The 16,009-nt window shown below is 35.3% G+C and overlaps 3 protein-coding genes and 2 pseudogenes across 3 annotated transcripts; all 5 read right to left on the reverse strand.

Annotated features, from left to right (window-relative positions):
- Nucleotides 1-115: 115 nt before the first annotated feature.
- LOC145608288 (mogroside I-E synthase-like) lies at nt 116-2,634 on the reverse strand. The gene is made up of 2 exons (XM_081663903.1): nt 1,873-2,634; nt 116-969 (listed from the first exon to the last, which is right to left on the reverse strand). Exons 1-2 carry the CDS (start codon nt 2,518-2,520, stop codon nt 247-249), a joined length of 1,371 nt encoding a protein of 456 aa, XP_081520029.1. The 5' UTR covers nt 2,521-2,634; the 3' UTR covers nt 116-246.
- Nucleotides 2,635-2,656: 22 nt separating this feature from the next.
- Nucleotides 2,657-4,089, reverse strand: LOC145607309 (mogroside I-E synthase pseudogene; annotated as a pseudogene).
- Nucleotides 4,090-6,991: 2,902 nt separating this feature from the next.
- On the reverse strand, nt 6,992-7,621 carry LOC145607311 (mogroside I-E synthase pseudogene; annotated as a pseudogene).
- A 2,170-nt stretch (nt 7,622-9,791) lies between these two features.
- LOC145607312 (peptidyl-prolyl cis-trans isomerase CYP20-3, chloroplastic-like) lies at nt 9,792-12,297 on the reverse strand. Its single transcript, XM_081663010.1, has 5 exons — nt 12,240-12,297; nt 11,461-11,549; nt 11,315-11,369; nt 11,035-11,120; nt 9,792-10,109 (listed from the first exon to the last, which is right to left on the reverse strand). Exons 1-5 carry the CDS (start codon nt 12,295-12,297, stop codon nt 9,954-9,956), a joined length of 444 nt encoding a protein of 147 aa, XP_081519136.1. The 3' UTR covers nt 9,792-9,953.
- Nucleotides 12,127-16,009, reverse strand: LOC145607313 (putative disease resistance RPP13-like protein 1). Its single transcript, XM_081663011.1, has 2 exons — nt 12,669-16,009; nt 12,127-12,301 (listed from the first exon to the last, which is right to left on the reverse strand). The coding sequence occupies exon 1, from the start codon at nt 16,007-16,009 to the stop codon at nt 12,710-12,712; it is 3,300 nt and encodes a 1,099-aa protein (XP_081519137.1). The 3' UTR covers nt 12,127-12,301; nt 12,669-12,709.

Raw genomic sequence — 16,009 nt, forward strand, 5'->3', positions numbered from 1 at the left:
ACCTCTCAAATTTTTTTCAATTTATCTTAATTGATAATGTAAATTGTCGATTTTGGTTTAACGAATATGTAGTTTACTAAAAATGAGGGCTAACTAACCCTAAATGAAATCCATTGTATATTTGTATTATTTAAGGCCGGAAGGAGTACAATGAATCAAATACAATTGAAGGTAACAAACAGCAAGTTCCTACAGGTCCAAGCAGCATAATAATTCATAAACAGGCTACTGAGCTAACAAAAAATCCTACATGTTTTTCAGTTTAGCAGCAAATTCCTCAATGTTCCTATCAGAACTACCACCTTCATCCATAGCCTCTTGAGCCAGTTTCTTCCATTTTGCAACGTTGCTTCTGATTTCGGTTGCACGTTCTCCTTCCATCACTTCTAGTATGCAGGCCTTCAGCTCATCCCTTGTTACAATACCCTTTTCATCAACCTTTAATCTAACACCGTTTCTCCAAACATCGTTTATGTACTTGGCATTGGTGGGTTGGTCTACCCACTGAGGCATTGCCACCAAGGGAACCCCGATACTTATAGCTTCTAAAGTCGAGTTCCACCCACAATGTGTCACGAAACACCCTATTGCTCGGTGAGCCAAAACAGCTAACTGAGGGCACCAATTGACAACTAAACCTTTCCCTGATATTTCCTCTTTGAAATTTGGAGGAAGCTTATCTTCTTCTGAAGCTCTAACAACCCATAAGAAATGCTTTTCGGTATTTAGTACACCCTTAGCTATTTCTTCCATTTCCTCTGCTCCAAGGGAAGCCAAGCTTCCCATTGCTATGTAGACAACTGAACTAGTTTCTCTTGCATCAAGCCATTGGAGGCAAGCATCGGTTTCGGGCTTGAAGAAACTTAGGCCATATTCATTGTCATCTTCCAAGCGTTTGTCCAAGTACATTGAGGGGATGGCTGGTCCTATTGTTTTTATAGGCCATTGGCTTCTCATCCAGTCTAGAACCTGATCACAAATGTTCGTTAGCAGTTGTCGATATAATTTCAAACTTAAAGGATGATCCCCTCGTCCTTAAATAATTGTGTGACTTTTTGCTGTGTTATCCCAAAATAATAGGTCACCCTATACTAAACATGTTTTGCTAAGATTTTCAAAGTTATGTTGCTTGTTATGATGGAAATGAAATCAATGAATGATAAGGACAACTTTGGAGTTTGGACTATAGGATATCAACTAAATTCTGTTAAAATGATCCCAAAATCAAACGTGGGCTATTAAATAGGGACAAGAGCTTGTAATAAGTTGTAAAGTTAGCTAAAGTTGTGGAAAGAGTTAGTTCCCAAATTTTTTTCCTGGTAGGAGTACAAGATCATAACTAAAAAAATGGGCCTACTATTCGATTTGATCAAGAAACTTTGGTCTATTTTATGACTATAGAAAAAGCTACTCTAAATCAGCTCGTTTCGTGTGTGGCTGGCTACACCATGTGACCACTTGTAAAAGAATAAAGTACTATAACACTAACAGATTAACCCCTATAATACTGACCGAGTAACCCCTGTAACATTGACCAAGTAACCCCTATAATACTGACCGAATAATCCTCCTTATAACACTATTGAAGTAACCTCTATGGTGGTTGGTCACACGATGTGACCAGCCACACCATATAAGTTTGTGTATACCTTATTAAATTTTTTAAAATAAATAAATAACCATTGGTCATATATTGAAACAAGACAAATTATCATCTAGTAATTTGATTCATGTGGTTGAAACTACTTTAGTATAAACTACATCAAAAGCTTCCAATCAACAAACATATTTATATTAACACTTTAGGACACTTAGTCACTTAGTCATAAAAAATACAAGTAAAACAAAACATTTTTTAAAAATAAAATTTACCTGAGATTCCAATTTGTCAAAAGTATTGAAGAATAACAAACTAGCCTTGTGGAAGTTCAAAGATTGATTGATATTAAGGTCATTAAGAGAAGGATATATCCCAGGATTAACTAGCAAAGAAGGCATTTCATTAACCCTTAACAAAGGTATTGAAGGAATTGAAACCAATGAGCTTTTAAAGGGAAACTTTAAGGCTCCTTCATATACATGGTAGTGTATGGAATGAACGGTTGCTGATTGAGTGAAAAACGGGGCTCCGTCGATCCCAACCGTCCGTGCCAAGTCTAAGACCCAAGTTATCAAACAATCATACACTATGAACTTCACAGGGCGGCTTGTTACTTTGTACTCTTCTATTAGGTTAGCTAGGCTTGTAGGAACTACTCTTTGGAAAAGCTCTAAGTAGCCCTCATGATCAAGTTTTTCGCCGTCTTTAAGGCCATCATAAATGGATCGGATTTGAATCAGACTGGACTCAGACTGAGTGGGAAGTAATTTGGATAGCGATTGGGTTGTGACTAAGGTGACTTTAAGGCCTTTAGAAGCTAAGCGCTTTGAGAATTGGAGCATTGGATTTATGTGGCCTTGTATAGGAAATGGGAATACCAACACATGAGGTTGTATTGATGTATTGGTTTCTTCCTCCATTTTTCACTCCTAGCTAGCTTAATGTTCTTCTTTGTTGAATTCTCAATTCTTTGAGAAGATAAGATATGATGGATGGTGTATTTGGTGTAGGCTGAGGAGTGAAATAAGTGCATGATTGGGGGAAGTCATAGGTTGGTTATTTATAATTGTGGGACACATTACTATCGGTAGCAAAAATCAAGTTATATTGTGTAGTTGGTATCTTCAAAGTTTGATTAGGATTGACCTACAAAAGGGTCAAGAAAAATTATTTATTTATTGTCATCACCGAATAATTTATTTATTGCGGTTGTCCCAAAATAATTGACACAGTAAACTTTTTTTTCATTACGAAGTATTAACTTTTACTTTAGTTTTTTAATAAAATAATATAAACATATTTTATCATAAAATATGTTGTTAGAAGAGTATTAATATGCATTACACAAAGTTTCATATGTGGTTGGTCACTCCTTATTGACATGGTTACTTGGTCAGGGGTTGCTCTATCGGTCAGATGTTACTTAGCCGAGGGCTACTCGATCGATGAGGGTTTACTTAATCAGGGGTTACTCGGTCAGTTATGGATTACTCGGTCAATCAAGGGTTACTCGGTCAATCAGGGTTTACTCGATCGGTCATGGTATACTTGATCGATCAGGAAATTCCCGATTAATGCTTTGATATGTTTCAGACTGTCAGTCGGCAAAAAACGTGTTGTATAGAGTTTCATAATACTTTTTTTTATTAAAAAAAAAAAATTATTAACATTTCATTATATAAAAATAAAATAGAATAAAGCAAAATGAATAAAATAAAATAGAACGGCCAAATTGGGATAAATTTAACGAGGGAGTACATACTTAGGCTAATTAGTTACACTAATAATATAGGCATATAGCATATAAAATTATAAATTTCGTAAAAATAAATAAAAATTACCTTAGATTCCAACTTGTCAATAGTGTTGAAGAACAATAAACTGGCCTTGTGGAAGTTCAATGACTGATTGATATTAAGGTCATTTAGAGAAGGATAACACCTTGGATTAACTATCAAAGAAGGCATTTCCTCAACCCTTAACAAAGGTATTGAAGGCATTGAAATAAGTGAACCTCTAAACGGAAACTTTAATGCTCCTTCATATACATGGTAATGTATGGAATGAACGGCTGCTGATTGAGTGAAAAACGGGGCAACGTCGATCCCAGCCGTCCGTGACAAGTCTAAGACCCAAGTGAACAAGCAATCATACACTATGAACTTCACAGGGTGGCTAGTTACTTTGTACTCTTCAATAAGGTTGGCTAGGCTTATAGGGACTACTCTTTGGAAAAGCTCTATGTAGGCCTCAGTGTCAAGTTTTTCGCCGTCATTGAGGCCATCATAAATGGATTGGATTTGGATCGAACTGGATTGGGACTGCGAGGGAAGTAATTTGGATAGTGATGGGGTTGTAATTAAGGTGATTTTAAGACCTTTGGAAGCTAAGTGTTTTGAGAATTGGAGCATTGGGTTTATGTGGCCTTGTATGGGACATGGGAATACCAAAATATGTGGTGGTATTGATGTTGTTGTTTCTTCCTCCATTTCTTTACTCCTAACTAGCTTAATGTTCTCCTTAAGTTGTTGAATATCCCAATTCTTTAAGAAGATAAGATATGGTGGATGGTGTGGTGTTGGTTAAGGAGTAAAAATAATAGTGTATGATTGGGGAAGTACATAAGTATGTTGATCATTTATAGTAATATAATTTGTGTGTATGTACAATGAAAAAAAACGCTACTAAATCAATCCCTCTCACAAGTCAACGTTTAAGAATAAAAAGAGAAGGTAAAGGAATCTCTCTAATCTTTTTTTTTTTTTTTTTTTTTTTTTTTGACAACAATCCCTCTAATCTCAAGCATAAGGTAATTATAATGGGAGGAGGTAAGAGAATCCCTCTGATCCAAGCATAAGCACATTTAGGAGCTTGAACTTGTGATCTCAACGTCACATAGAAATTTCACATGATCATTATTCACCACTAAGTAAGCTTGGTATGTTGATGAACACAATATTAGTGGCAAAAGACCAAAAAACCAAGTAATATTGTGTTATGGCACTAAGGGTGTCAATTCGGATAATCAGATGAAGTTTGGGTTAACCCACGACGGATTAGATCCATTCGGGTTGGGCAAGTTCGTATACTAACTTATGACACTATTAGCTAATATTTCCAAAGGTACTATGAAATTTTGGTTTATTATACGGCTCTTGAAAAAAATTTACTAATTAATCCTAACATTAAAAAAACTAGTTTATTGGTTACTCGGTTTCATTTGAAAAAAAAATAAAAAAATAAAAAAAAAATTATTTTTAGTATAGAGTAAGGCTGTGTCCACTCCACCTTATAATAATAATTTCAGTTCAGTAGAAATTAAATTAGTTTCTTTAAAGAAGAAATGTAATAGAGAATCCGTAAAAATAAATTCAGTTTATAGCAAAAATAATTTCAATTCAATTCAGTAAAAATAATTAAAGTTTAGCAAAAATAATTTCAGTTCAGTAAAAATATTTTCTTTTCAGCAAAAATAAGGTGAAGTGAACAAGACCTACAAGTTTACATTAAAACTTGTGCAATTCTACTTTCCATTTAGGTGAAATGAAATATGATTATGCTTATCAGCGTGTTTTTTGTGTGACTAACTACACCGTGGGGCCGGTTCATGACACACACCAAAACACTAACCGAATAACCCCTGATCGACCAAGTAACCCCTGACTAACCGAGTAACCCCTGACCCATTAACCCTTACCACAAGGTGTGACCGACATATGAAACTGTGTTCGGTGTGTTGTGTGTGCTGCTGGCTACATCATGTGGTGGCCACTTATTAAAAAAAAAAAAAAAAAAAAAAAAAGTAATCCTTATAACACTTACTAACCGAGTAACCCCTATAACACTGATCGATTTACCCATATAGCATTGACAAAGTAATCCATGTAACACTAACCGAGAAACCACTATAACATTAACAAAGTAACCCATATAATGGTTGACCACATATAAAAGTTTATTCAAACAAATTTATTCTATAGAACAATAAAAAATTATCATATAATGTGATTTTTTTTAAAAAAAATTGTCTTTTCTCTCCTCATCACATGTATCATTATCTTTTTCTTTCCATTTAACACTCATAATTAAATTTTGCATAAGAGTTCGTGCAAGCTCATTTGTTGCAAATATACAAACCAGATATACTCCTTCCGTCCCATAATATAGTTCCTATTTTTCTATTTTGGAGAACCAAAATATTGTCCCTATTTCTATTTTTGAATAGTGTGCAAAGACCATTATATCCTCACTTTTTTTAACTTTACCCATCGTACTTCCTAATTTGCCCTTGAACTTTGCACATGTCTTGTACTTTTTCCACTTTTTCTCTCTAACTTTTGTTGTACTTGTCACTTTTATCTATGTACTTTATCCAATTTTTCCTCCTATTTCTTAAATACCGTTAAAAAGCACAAATAAGAACTATATTATAGGACGAAGGGAGTAGTAGTTATATGTGTAGCTTAGTGGGAAAGGATTGATAAAAGTGGAAAATATCTTTAACATAAAAGGACAAAAGCAAAAGTAGGAAGATGAAAATTACCTGAGATTCCAGCTTGTCAAAAGTATTGAAGAACAACAAAGTAGCCTTGTGGAAGTTTGGGGAGCAAACCCCCATTAATCTCCTAGATAAACAAAACAAGTTTATCCCAAGAGAAGAAAAATAAAATATAATAAACTTACAAAAAGTAATAAATGTGGGCCCTATCTATCAATAACGGAGGTCGTTGACGACGTTTCGTGAACTAACCTAGCTGGTTAACATTTTTTTTTCCTTTTTTTCTTAATTTTGCTATCGTGTTCCATCGAGAACTCATCAGAGCATTCAGCAATGGTGAATCTTCTTCAAGTCTGAACCAAAAGCCACCACAACCATCACCATCTTCCTCTTTTATCTCCTTCCTCCTTGACTCCTTCAATCCACAATCGAAATTCAGCCACCACCTTCATCTTCTTCATGCAAATCGACCGCCGTACCGACACCGACATTGATGGTGGCTTCGCCGCCAAATTAAAACGAAAACCCTAAGAGAAATGGAGTAATTTAGGGCATGGTGAACCCCAAAGGGTAAGTGAGCTCCCCTCCTCCGTAGTTTTCTCTATTGAAAGCTTGAAATTAAGCTTTGATTACCCTCTACCATTGAACCTATGAGATTTCCATTTCCCATCATTGAACCTCATAGTAATTTTGCAGAAAGGAGATAAAACTATTTTTGGTTTTTTCAATTATGGATTGAAGGATGAGGAAGATGATGTACAGAATACTGCGGGTCGATTACCATGGTTAATTGCAAATTTTAACGTCTGTCAAATGTCTATCAGCAAATGACAACTATACCCACACTTTTAATTGGAAAATGACGAATATAGGCCTAGATAAACAACTTTTGTTTATCGTGGGTATAAACTTGAATTTTCTCGAAAGTTCAAAGATTGATTGATACTAAGGTCATTGAGAGAAGGATATATCCCAGGATTAACTATCAAAGAAGGCATTTCATTAATAACCCTTAACAAAGGAATTGAAGGCATTGAAATGAATGAACTTTTAAAGGGAAACTTCAATGCTCCTTCATATACATGGTAGTGTATGGCATGAACGGCTGCTGTTTGAGTGAAATATGGAGCCCCGTCAATCCCAACCGTCTGTGCCAAGTCTAAGACCCAAGTGATCACACTATCATACACTATAAACTTCATAGGGTGGCTTGTTACTTTGTACTCTTCAAGGAGGTTAGCTAAGCTTATAGGAACTACTCTTTGGAAAAGCTCCAAATAAGCCACATGATCAAGTTTTTTGCACTCATTGAGGCCATCATTAATGGATCGGATTTGGATTAGACTGGACTCAGACTGCGGGGGAAGTAATTTGGATAGTGATTGGGTTGTGACTAAGGTGACTTTAAGGCCTTTGAAAGCTAAGCGTTTTGAGAATTGGAGCATTGGGTTTATGTGGCCTTGTAAGGGAAACGGGAATACCAAAACATGAGGAGGTATCGATGTCTTTGCTTCTCCCTCCATTTTTTCACTCTTAGGTAGCTTAATGTTCCTTTTTTGTTGAATTCTCAATTCTTTGGGAAGATTTGGTATTATGATGAATTGTGTATTGGTGTTGGTGTAGGTTATTGAGGAGTAAAATAGTAGTGCATGTATGCATGATTGGGGAAGTCATAAGGTGATCATTTGTAATTGTGGTACGCATTATTGGTGGCAAAAATGTATTAGTATAGTGTAATTAGTACCTTTAATTATTTTACTTATTATTATTTGGATTGACCTACTAAAAGGTCAAGTGATATTAATTAATTATTGATTTATCAAAAAGTTGTTATTCATCTTATACCATTGACCTATTTAAGACAAATACATGTTAAATCTTATAGCTAAATCATTCACTTATACCCAATGGATGATCCAAAAATCTTGGTCATGGACTATTATATAATTGCTTTCTCTTTCCACTCATCCATGACCAAGCCACATTACCAACAATGACCAAAAATTCCCAATGGTTGCCCAAAATAACTTTGGTCATGGTAGGAAATAATAAATACTACCTCCGTTACATATTATTTGCAACGATTTGACATAAAGTAGAGAGCGAAAATGTCTAATAGTTGCAAGTAATATGTAACAGAGGTAGTAATAGTTTCTCTCTCTTTCGCATTTCTTTCAGAAAGTATGAAGCCACTTATCAATTATTATATTCATAACCAAAGTTTTATCTTGGTCATTTCAATAACCCGGTCAACCCCTTCTCTCCTCTTTTTTTTTTTTTTTTTTTTTTTTTTTTTTTTTTTTTTTTTTAATATATATCTTTCTTCTAATTTTTTAATACCAAAAGTCAATTCTCTCTCCTCATGACCAGGTCATTGGTCATCCAATGGCCTCTCTCTTGAAAGACGGGATAAAAATGTAGTTGCATATCAGTTGTCTCATATTGAAGAAAGACTAGATAAAAATCACTTCATAAGTTAAGATATTCCCATTCATTATTACCAATTGATCGATTTTAGTTGGGAACCTCATGCTATATACCCATGTTCTATTGAGGAGGCAACTGCTTTGCTCTAGTAATTAGTAATCAATTAATACTGAAGTAATTAGCACAATATCTTATATTTCGTATATAATAATAATAAAATAATACAATGATCAACCAACAACAATAATAATGATAATAATAATAATAACAAATAACTAACAACTACAATAATAATCATAATTAAAACGATGCTAGTAATAATACTCTGTAATTGAGGTTTGACAAATACCATTGTTAAATAAATTTGAATCTTGACCTTAAGAACATCTTTTCACGATTATTGCTATGCGTACGTAATTGTATCTTGATTTTTTTTTTTTTTATTTATTGACAAGTTTAAGGAGACATGATTCAGGGTCCTGATAAGACGATTTTTGATGGACGGTGTCTAAAACTTTAGCTCCGCAACTAGATACAAGTTAGTCAAAATGTTAGTAACACATGTCAAAAGTATACATGAGCTCGAACGATTATGAAGGGAAATTTTACAATCCTCATGTGTAGAAATTTTATCATTTCTAAGAGAATCCATCTCCACACAAGTAGATTTAATTTTATTTGGGAGATCAATTAGTACTGGACTAATATTAACACTAATACTTATAGTATGTATACTTTCAAGTTTCAAACTTTCAATATTCACTCTCTTTTGTTGAGAGCATTATAACATATTCTCCCCATTTCTCCTCACCGTAATTTCTCACTCAATAATCTTGGTTTGGCATTGCCTCCCCAAAATCCTATTGAAAAAAACTGCAATACTTTTTCGTTCATTTTGAGCTGCACCTGTTTGATCAGAAAGCTCATACACATTTAGTCAAACGGATGCAATTGAAAGTGAACGACAAAAGTATTCAAGGAAAATTTAACACAAATTGTGGCATCTCTTCCCCGGCATAAGAATAAACAGGGCATTGAAAATTTTCTTTTTCTTCGAATAATCCCCCATGATTTATGGACCATAGTCTTCTTAGTGGACGTAACACACAACCCACTAACAAGAATCGACCTTAGACCTTACTATGGATGGTGGAAACTATGAAGATTAAAAACTCCTGCAAGAACTAGAGAAATTCTGGCTTCAATATTCGGCGATTGAAATAAGCATGAATCACCATATATATAATCTTTATTTCTAGTTTTCTACAAACTGACAGCCTTCATATGGTACTTGATAGAGAGTACAATACAAGTACCTCCATACCAAAAAGTAGTACTCGTATTGCCTAAACAACAAACATTGAAGCTACGGAAGTAAAAGACTCAATTAGTAGACGCAATCACTCAGGGGTGGTCTTAACAAAACCATTAGGCCTCCAGTGGAAGCTCTCCACTGTTGATAATTCTGCATTGCTTGAGAGGATAGTCTGATCTGCTTGTTTCCGTGGATTCAAGCTTTCGAACAACATCCATCCCATCGATAACATGCCCAAATACAACATGGCGGTAATCCAGCCATGGGATCTGCAAAAAGGTGAATGCACAGGAATCAGAAATCTAGCTAATGCTTTCACTTTGATTCTTAAGATGTTAGCCTAATATGACTTAACTTTTCCCAATGTAGAAATGACTTAACTTTCATTTTTGGCTAAAAACATGGACAATTGAAAAGCCATACACAACACACATTATTGGCCACTTTACAACAATAATAAGCTAAAAACACGGAAAGAGGGAAAATTCACAAGGGTTGTGCATAGGAAGCATGGTTTATCCTACTTAAGTCCCAGCTCCCAATCCAATTTTTATTGCATTCACATATTTGTCTTTGAGAACTTTAAAACAACTTTCTTCAAAAATAACTTCTCAGACGTTAAAAAATTGGGATATGAGCTGGAATTCAAGAGCTAGTCAATAAAACAAGGCCATTTTTGCAGTTCGTAAAACTACTTGAAATATTTTGTTCCGAAAAATCAGATTTTAAGAGGGTGTTTGAAATTCTTCATGCTTCTACCAGTTAGTATCCTCACTAAGAATCAAAAGTTCCACTATCATAGCCAGGAATATAGGGGAAGGTTACCCTTTGTTTAACAAACAATGGAAAATCTTCACTCAACCATGAGAATGGAAGACTTTCTCAACATGGAGAAGCAGATGTAAAAGACTGCAAATTTATTTAATTATATAAAAATGCAAGCTTTTAAGCCCTCATTCCAGCCCTCATTTGAACACAGTATTGGTATATAAGTCACAACATTCAAATCTAACGGCAAGTCATCATCACGTTGTTACGGCCCTCTACTAGCACGACTAGCTAGTTGATACTAGAAATTGTAGCTACAGTTGTGAGTTCAGAAGTTTATACATATGAAAGTATATAATAACCAGATTTTAATCTGTACATTTGTAATAAACTGAAACAAAATTGAGATAAGATCTTTCAACTCACTTTTACAGTGCAAATGAAGAATTGGCTTCCATCGGTACAAGGACCAGCATTTGCCATGCTCAACCCACCATGTCCAACATGTTTCACTGCAAAAAATAAAATAAAATAAAGTTTAAAAAATCAGATTACAAACTCAGAGATACAAAAACTTTCAGAAATCATAATCTACAAAAGGGGGTGGAGCAATCTCACACCAACACATTAACGTCTCAACCCACTTTAAGCAGATCAACTGAATAATTGTATCATATATTCATTATTCCCTTTGTGCTACACTTACATGTAAAGTTTTCATCTTCAAATTTGGCATCATAGATGTTTATTGCTCCAGTTCCCTGAAAGAAGCAGGATTTTTAACTCAGTCACTTAATGTTACTGATCCTGAAACAAAGCCACCAAGGTAAAAAGATGGGGATAACAACTCACACCTCCTTCAGTGAAGTCCCCTCCTTGAATCTTGAATTCTTTAATTATGCAGTGAAAGTGACTCCCCTTGTAACCATAGCCTTTCTCACCTGTAAAATAAAAATAAAAATATTAAGCATCAAACATTAAAATAGCCTAATCCTCATTTGTTGCTAGGACTAAATATCAGAAGAAAAATCTTACTTCCAGAATTATTAAGTCTTGTAAAAAATAAGAAAGGAAAAGTGTTTTTTGTGAGTAAAGTTCAAGAATGGTCTTCCTCCTGTTTTGCTATAAATTTAATTTTGGATGAATTTCTATCTGACAATCTGTTTCTTTTAATATGGTGGAACTACAACCTTAGTGCCATAAGCCCAAAAGCAATACATTGTAATTGTCTTACTTGGATTAAAACACCTTTCAAATTTTTTTCAATACACCAAAGTGTTAAATTAATACCAGTTTAATGGGTCTAGAAGAACCTAGTATCATTCCATAATTTAAAAGTCCTTTTCTTCCATGCATCAAAGAGAATTTTCATGACATCCGGCCTTGTTTTTCTCAATCTTATTCCATTTAAAAACCCGTAGTTTGATTGATAATTATGACTGACTTTAACATTCCACAGTCACACATCATATGCACCATAACAGTCTTATGGTATTATAACTGGAGGATTGACTTACCCCCATATAAGCTGTTATTAGCCCCGAGCGCAAAATTGTAACTGCTTTAAGAGTTGGTTGTTTGTTGAAGACTATACAGAGCAGACATAGGTGTAACGATTAACAAAATTTTGCCAGATGCTATGCCATCCATACAGAAGTTCTGTTTCAGATTCGGAGTAGAAGTGTGCATTACCCTATCAACATGGAGAATCACTTTTCATTTAATTTTTTTGACAGGAAATATTGGTAATAAACAAAAAAATACTGAGTTGATATTGAATGAGTTACATTATGAAAAAAAACATTTGTGAAATGTACTTTGTAAATTGTTTTAGTCGAAATATAATTACTTTTTTTCATTGATGTATATGGAGTATTGGCATATGCCAATTCTTTGTACTCCACAATTAATTTCTACAGGAATAAAAACATTACGTATTTAATATAAGATACATCAATCATATACACCGTATATGCACAACAATTACAGTTATTAAAGAGGGTGACTTGAAATAGACAGTGAAAAAACAATAAATAAGAAGATAAAAATTGTTAAGTCACCTTGACTTGTTGAGTAGTATGTTGATGATATATGGTAGACTTCATTCATATTCCAGATTTGGGATGTGGCATATATTGGGCCAGTCTTCCCCATCCGGATTCCGGCATCTATCCCTGAGCTCAGGACTGAGGCTTATTAATTTAAGTGTAGTGAGGGAGGTGAGTTGTCGCATTGCTTTTGGCAATGATTTCAGTTTTTTGCAGCCTTTAATTTGAAGAAGTTGCAGAGAATTAAGGGAGATGACACATTCACCTAAGTCCTTCAATTCAGGGAAAAAATCAATAATGAGGGATTGAAGGGACGTCAAGTACTGAATCCCCTTTGGCAGTATTACCTCCTCTCGGCAAAAAGATATTTCTAAGGAAGAAAGAGAGTGAAGAGATTTCCAGGGTATCTCATTTATATTAATTCTTGATAATTCGAGGGATTTTAGGTTGGTGAGATGCTCCATTCCCAGATTATCCATTCCCCTGCAATTTCTAAGATAGAGTTTTTCAACAGAAGAGGCACAGCCTTGAAACCCCTCCCTAATTGTTCCCAAATTTTCTATGTCAATCAACTGCATATAAACAACGGCACTTCCGGCAAACTCCTTAAATGAGGAATTGGAAACGCATGAATTGTGTATATACAACCTCTCCAAAGTGATTGGATTGCTTTCAACACCACTGCCTCCTTTCTTACAAAATTTCAGTGCCTCATTGACTTCACAAAGACACAGTTCTTTTACATGTGGACATGGAGGAATGTATGTCAATCTCTTGCAAAGTAGAATATCCAACATACAGAGCCGTGAAAATGATGGAATGAAAACAGTTTCCTTCTCCATACATCTTATATCTCTCCACCATCCCTTTAATTTTGGCATTTCAGATAGCTCTAACTCCTCAAGAGACGGGAAGAATTTCGCTGATGGAGATGGTGCATCACCCTCTATGTACTCTAAATTCTTACATTTCCCAAGTTTTAGATCTTTGAGATGACAAAGTTGGCTCAGTGATGATGGCAGATATTGCAACTCATCACAAAGTATCAAGTGAATACTCACAAGCCCAGACGCCAAACTTGGCAATTTTGTACCACCATAATAACACATGTATAACTTGCCAAATTGATGGTTAAAGAATAGGCACTCCAGCACTGACTCTTGACATTCTACATTAAGTGCATCAAATCTACACTTCAGCAGCAAAGACTCTAGTTGGACAACCATACCATCCCGACTTTGCATACAGTCTACTTTTTCATAAAGGACAACGTTGAGTTTACCTCTGAGGTTTTTGATGAGTGCTTTCAAGTCTATGGGATTTCCCTTTTTATCTTGCTTCTGTTCATCATCATCCCTAACCACTATATATATTGGTAGTGTGGTAAGATGTGTTAAATTACCCATCCCTGGTGGCATATAAGTCAAGCTCTCACAGTTTGCTATATCCAACACCCTAAGATTTACTAGTCTGCTTGTGTCCTTAGGCAACTCCTTTAGACTGCTACAATTACACAATTTCAAAGTTTCCAGATTGAAAAGATTGGTGATTGATTGAGGAAGCATCTCCAAATCAAAATCATCTGACAGATCAAGGTACCTCAAGTGCAAAAGTTTACCTAGTGCATCTGGTATGTTTCTAATGGTAGAAATATTATGCAAATCTAATACCCTTAAATGTCTACACTTGGAAATAATTGCCTCAACAACACTCATCGGAATATCAAAGTCATTATGTAAAAAGGTACGCAGTGTCTTACTTGAACTTAACCACTTAGTCAGATGTTCATTATTAATCTCATCAATAAACATATGACGAACTTTCCCTTCAACTTCATGTGAACTAGAATCAGTAAAGGACTCCTTCCCAGCTACTTTCCGAGCAAGGTCATGTATGAGATCATGCATTTGAACCGACTCAACTTCACCAGATTTATTATGCAGCGGATCCTGGAAAAAACACCTATGCAATAAAACTGAAAAATATCTTTCACCTACATCTTCCATGTTCTCTGTTTTACAACTTGGAACAAGATATCCTTGGGCCATCCAAAGACTAATTAGCAATTCTTTTTCAATGCGGTAATCCTCAGGAAAGACTGAACAAAAGGTAAAGCAACATTTTAGCTCAGGTTCAAGATGATAATAGCTAAACATCAATGTTGGCATAATGCCATCGGCACCATCGGCACCATCATACATGTTAGCCAAATCAATTCTTTTCAAAGACTGCCAAGTTGAGATATCTTGATTACGCAACAAACTGGCTATGACCCTTATGGAGAGAGGCACATTTGCACACTTTCTAACAATGTCTTTACCGATCTCAACTAGACTAGTAACAACTTCGTCTTCCCTTTGCCCAATAGATATTTCCTTAAACAATTCCCAAGATTCCTCTTCAGAGAGGCCTTCTAACTCACCTATTGGATAATCATTTCCAATAGCTTTTGCCACCTTTAGGCTGCGGGTAGTCACCAAGATTCTACTCCCCATACCACCTAAATTCAAGAAGTTTCTCAACTCATCCCATTCTCTACCATTCTCGGACCATACATCATCTAAAACAAGGAAGAATTTATTCCCTTCAATCTGTTCTCGAAATTTTTTGTGCAGGCCCTCAAATCCTAGCTCCTCATTCACCCCAAGCATCTTACCTAGGATATATTTTGTGTCAAAATTTACAGACACACAAACCCAGTACATATTTCCATGAAATGCCTCTTTGATCCGAAGATCATTAAACACGAGTTGGGCAAGAGTTGTTTTCCCTAATCCTCCAATCCCCACAATAGTTACAAAAGAAATCTTCATCTCCGAGTCATCTTTTAACAACAAATCCACAATGGCCTCCTTCTCATCATCTCTCCCAATAATACTCTCTTCATACACATAAGAACAAGTTTCCTTTTTACTCTTGACAGGCTTATACAATTCGCTAAACCCAAAGTTACTATGGTTTTCAGCTAAGCTATCCAACTTTACCCTAAGCTTCTTAATCTCTCGAGACATATTAACAGCAAATATCAGTTGATTTTTAGGAGAGAAGAAACGGCGTACCTTCTTGGAGATTTTAGTACCAGGCTTGTTAGCGATGGTATTAAATTCATCCAACAGATCATCTGCATCATAGACAGCATACTTGAGATTCTCGACCCAGTTTTGGCCTTCATTGCTGAGCTCTTGGCACTTGGAGTCGGCATCCATGAGGAAAGTCTTGATGGTTTTGACAGTGTCAAGCAACTTCTGAAGTTCAGATTCATACTTATAGATGGAGCACACCTTTCGCACTTCTGCACACTGCAGTGTTGCGAACAATGTTTGAGCAGCAGTGAGTGCCAATGCAACATCCAT

This window comes from Chenopodium album, chromosome 23 (assembly GCF_948465745.1).
Source record: "Chenopodium album chromosome 23, dcCheAlbu1.1, whole genome shotgun sequence".
NCBI lineage: Eukaryota > Viridiplantae > Streptophyta > Magnoliopsida > Caryophyllales > Amaranthaceae > Chenopodium > Chenopodium album.

Excerpts from the sequence above, each read along its gene's own strand:
- LOC145608288 (XM_081663903.1), bottom strand. The coding sequence starts at position 2,520 with ATGGAGGAAGAAACCAATACATCAATACAACCTCATGTGTTGGTATTC. Across the intron at positions 970-1,872 it reads TTGACAAATTGGAATCTCAG|GTTCTAGACTGGATGAGAAG; the intron begins GTAAATTTTATT and ends ATTTGTGATCAG.
- LOC145607313 (XM_081663011.1), bottom strand. The coding sequence starts at position 16,009 with ATGGATGTTGCATTGGCACTCACTGCTGCTCAAACATTGTTCGCAACA.
- LOC145607312 (XM_081663010.1), bottom strand. The coding sequence starts at position 12,297 with ATGCACACTTCTACTCCGAATCTGAAACAGAACTTCTGTATGGATGGC. Across the intron at positions 11,121-11,314 it reads TGAAGATGAAAACTTTACAT|TGAAACATGTTGGACATGGT; the intron begins GTAAGTGTAGCA and ends TATTTTTTGCAG. Across the intron at positions 10,110-11,034 it reads TCTTCATTTGCACTGTAAAA|ATCCCATGGCTGGATTACCG; the intron begins GTGAGTTGAAAG and ends ACCTTTTTGCAG.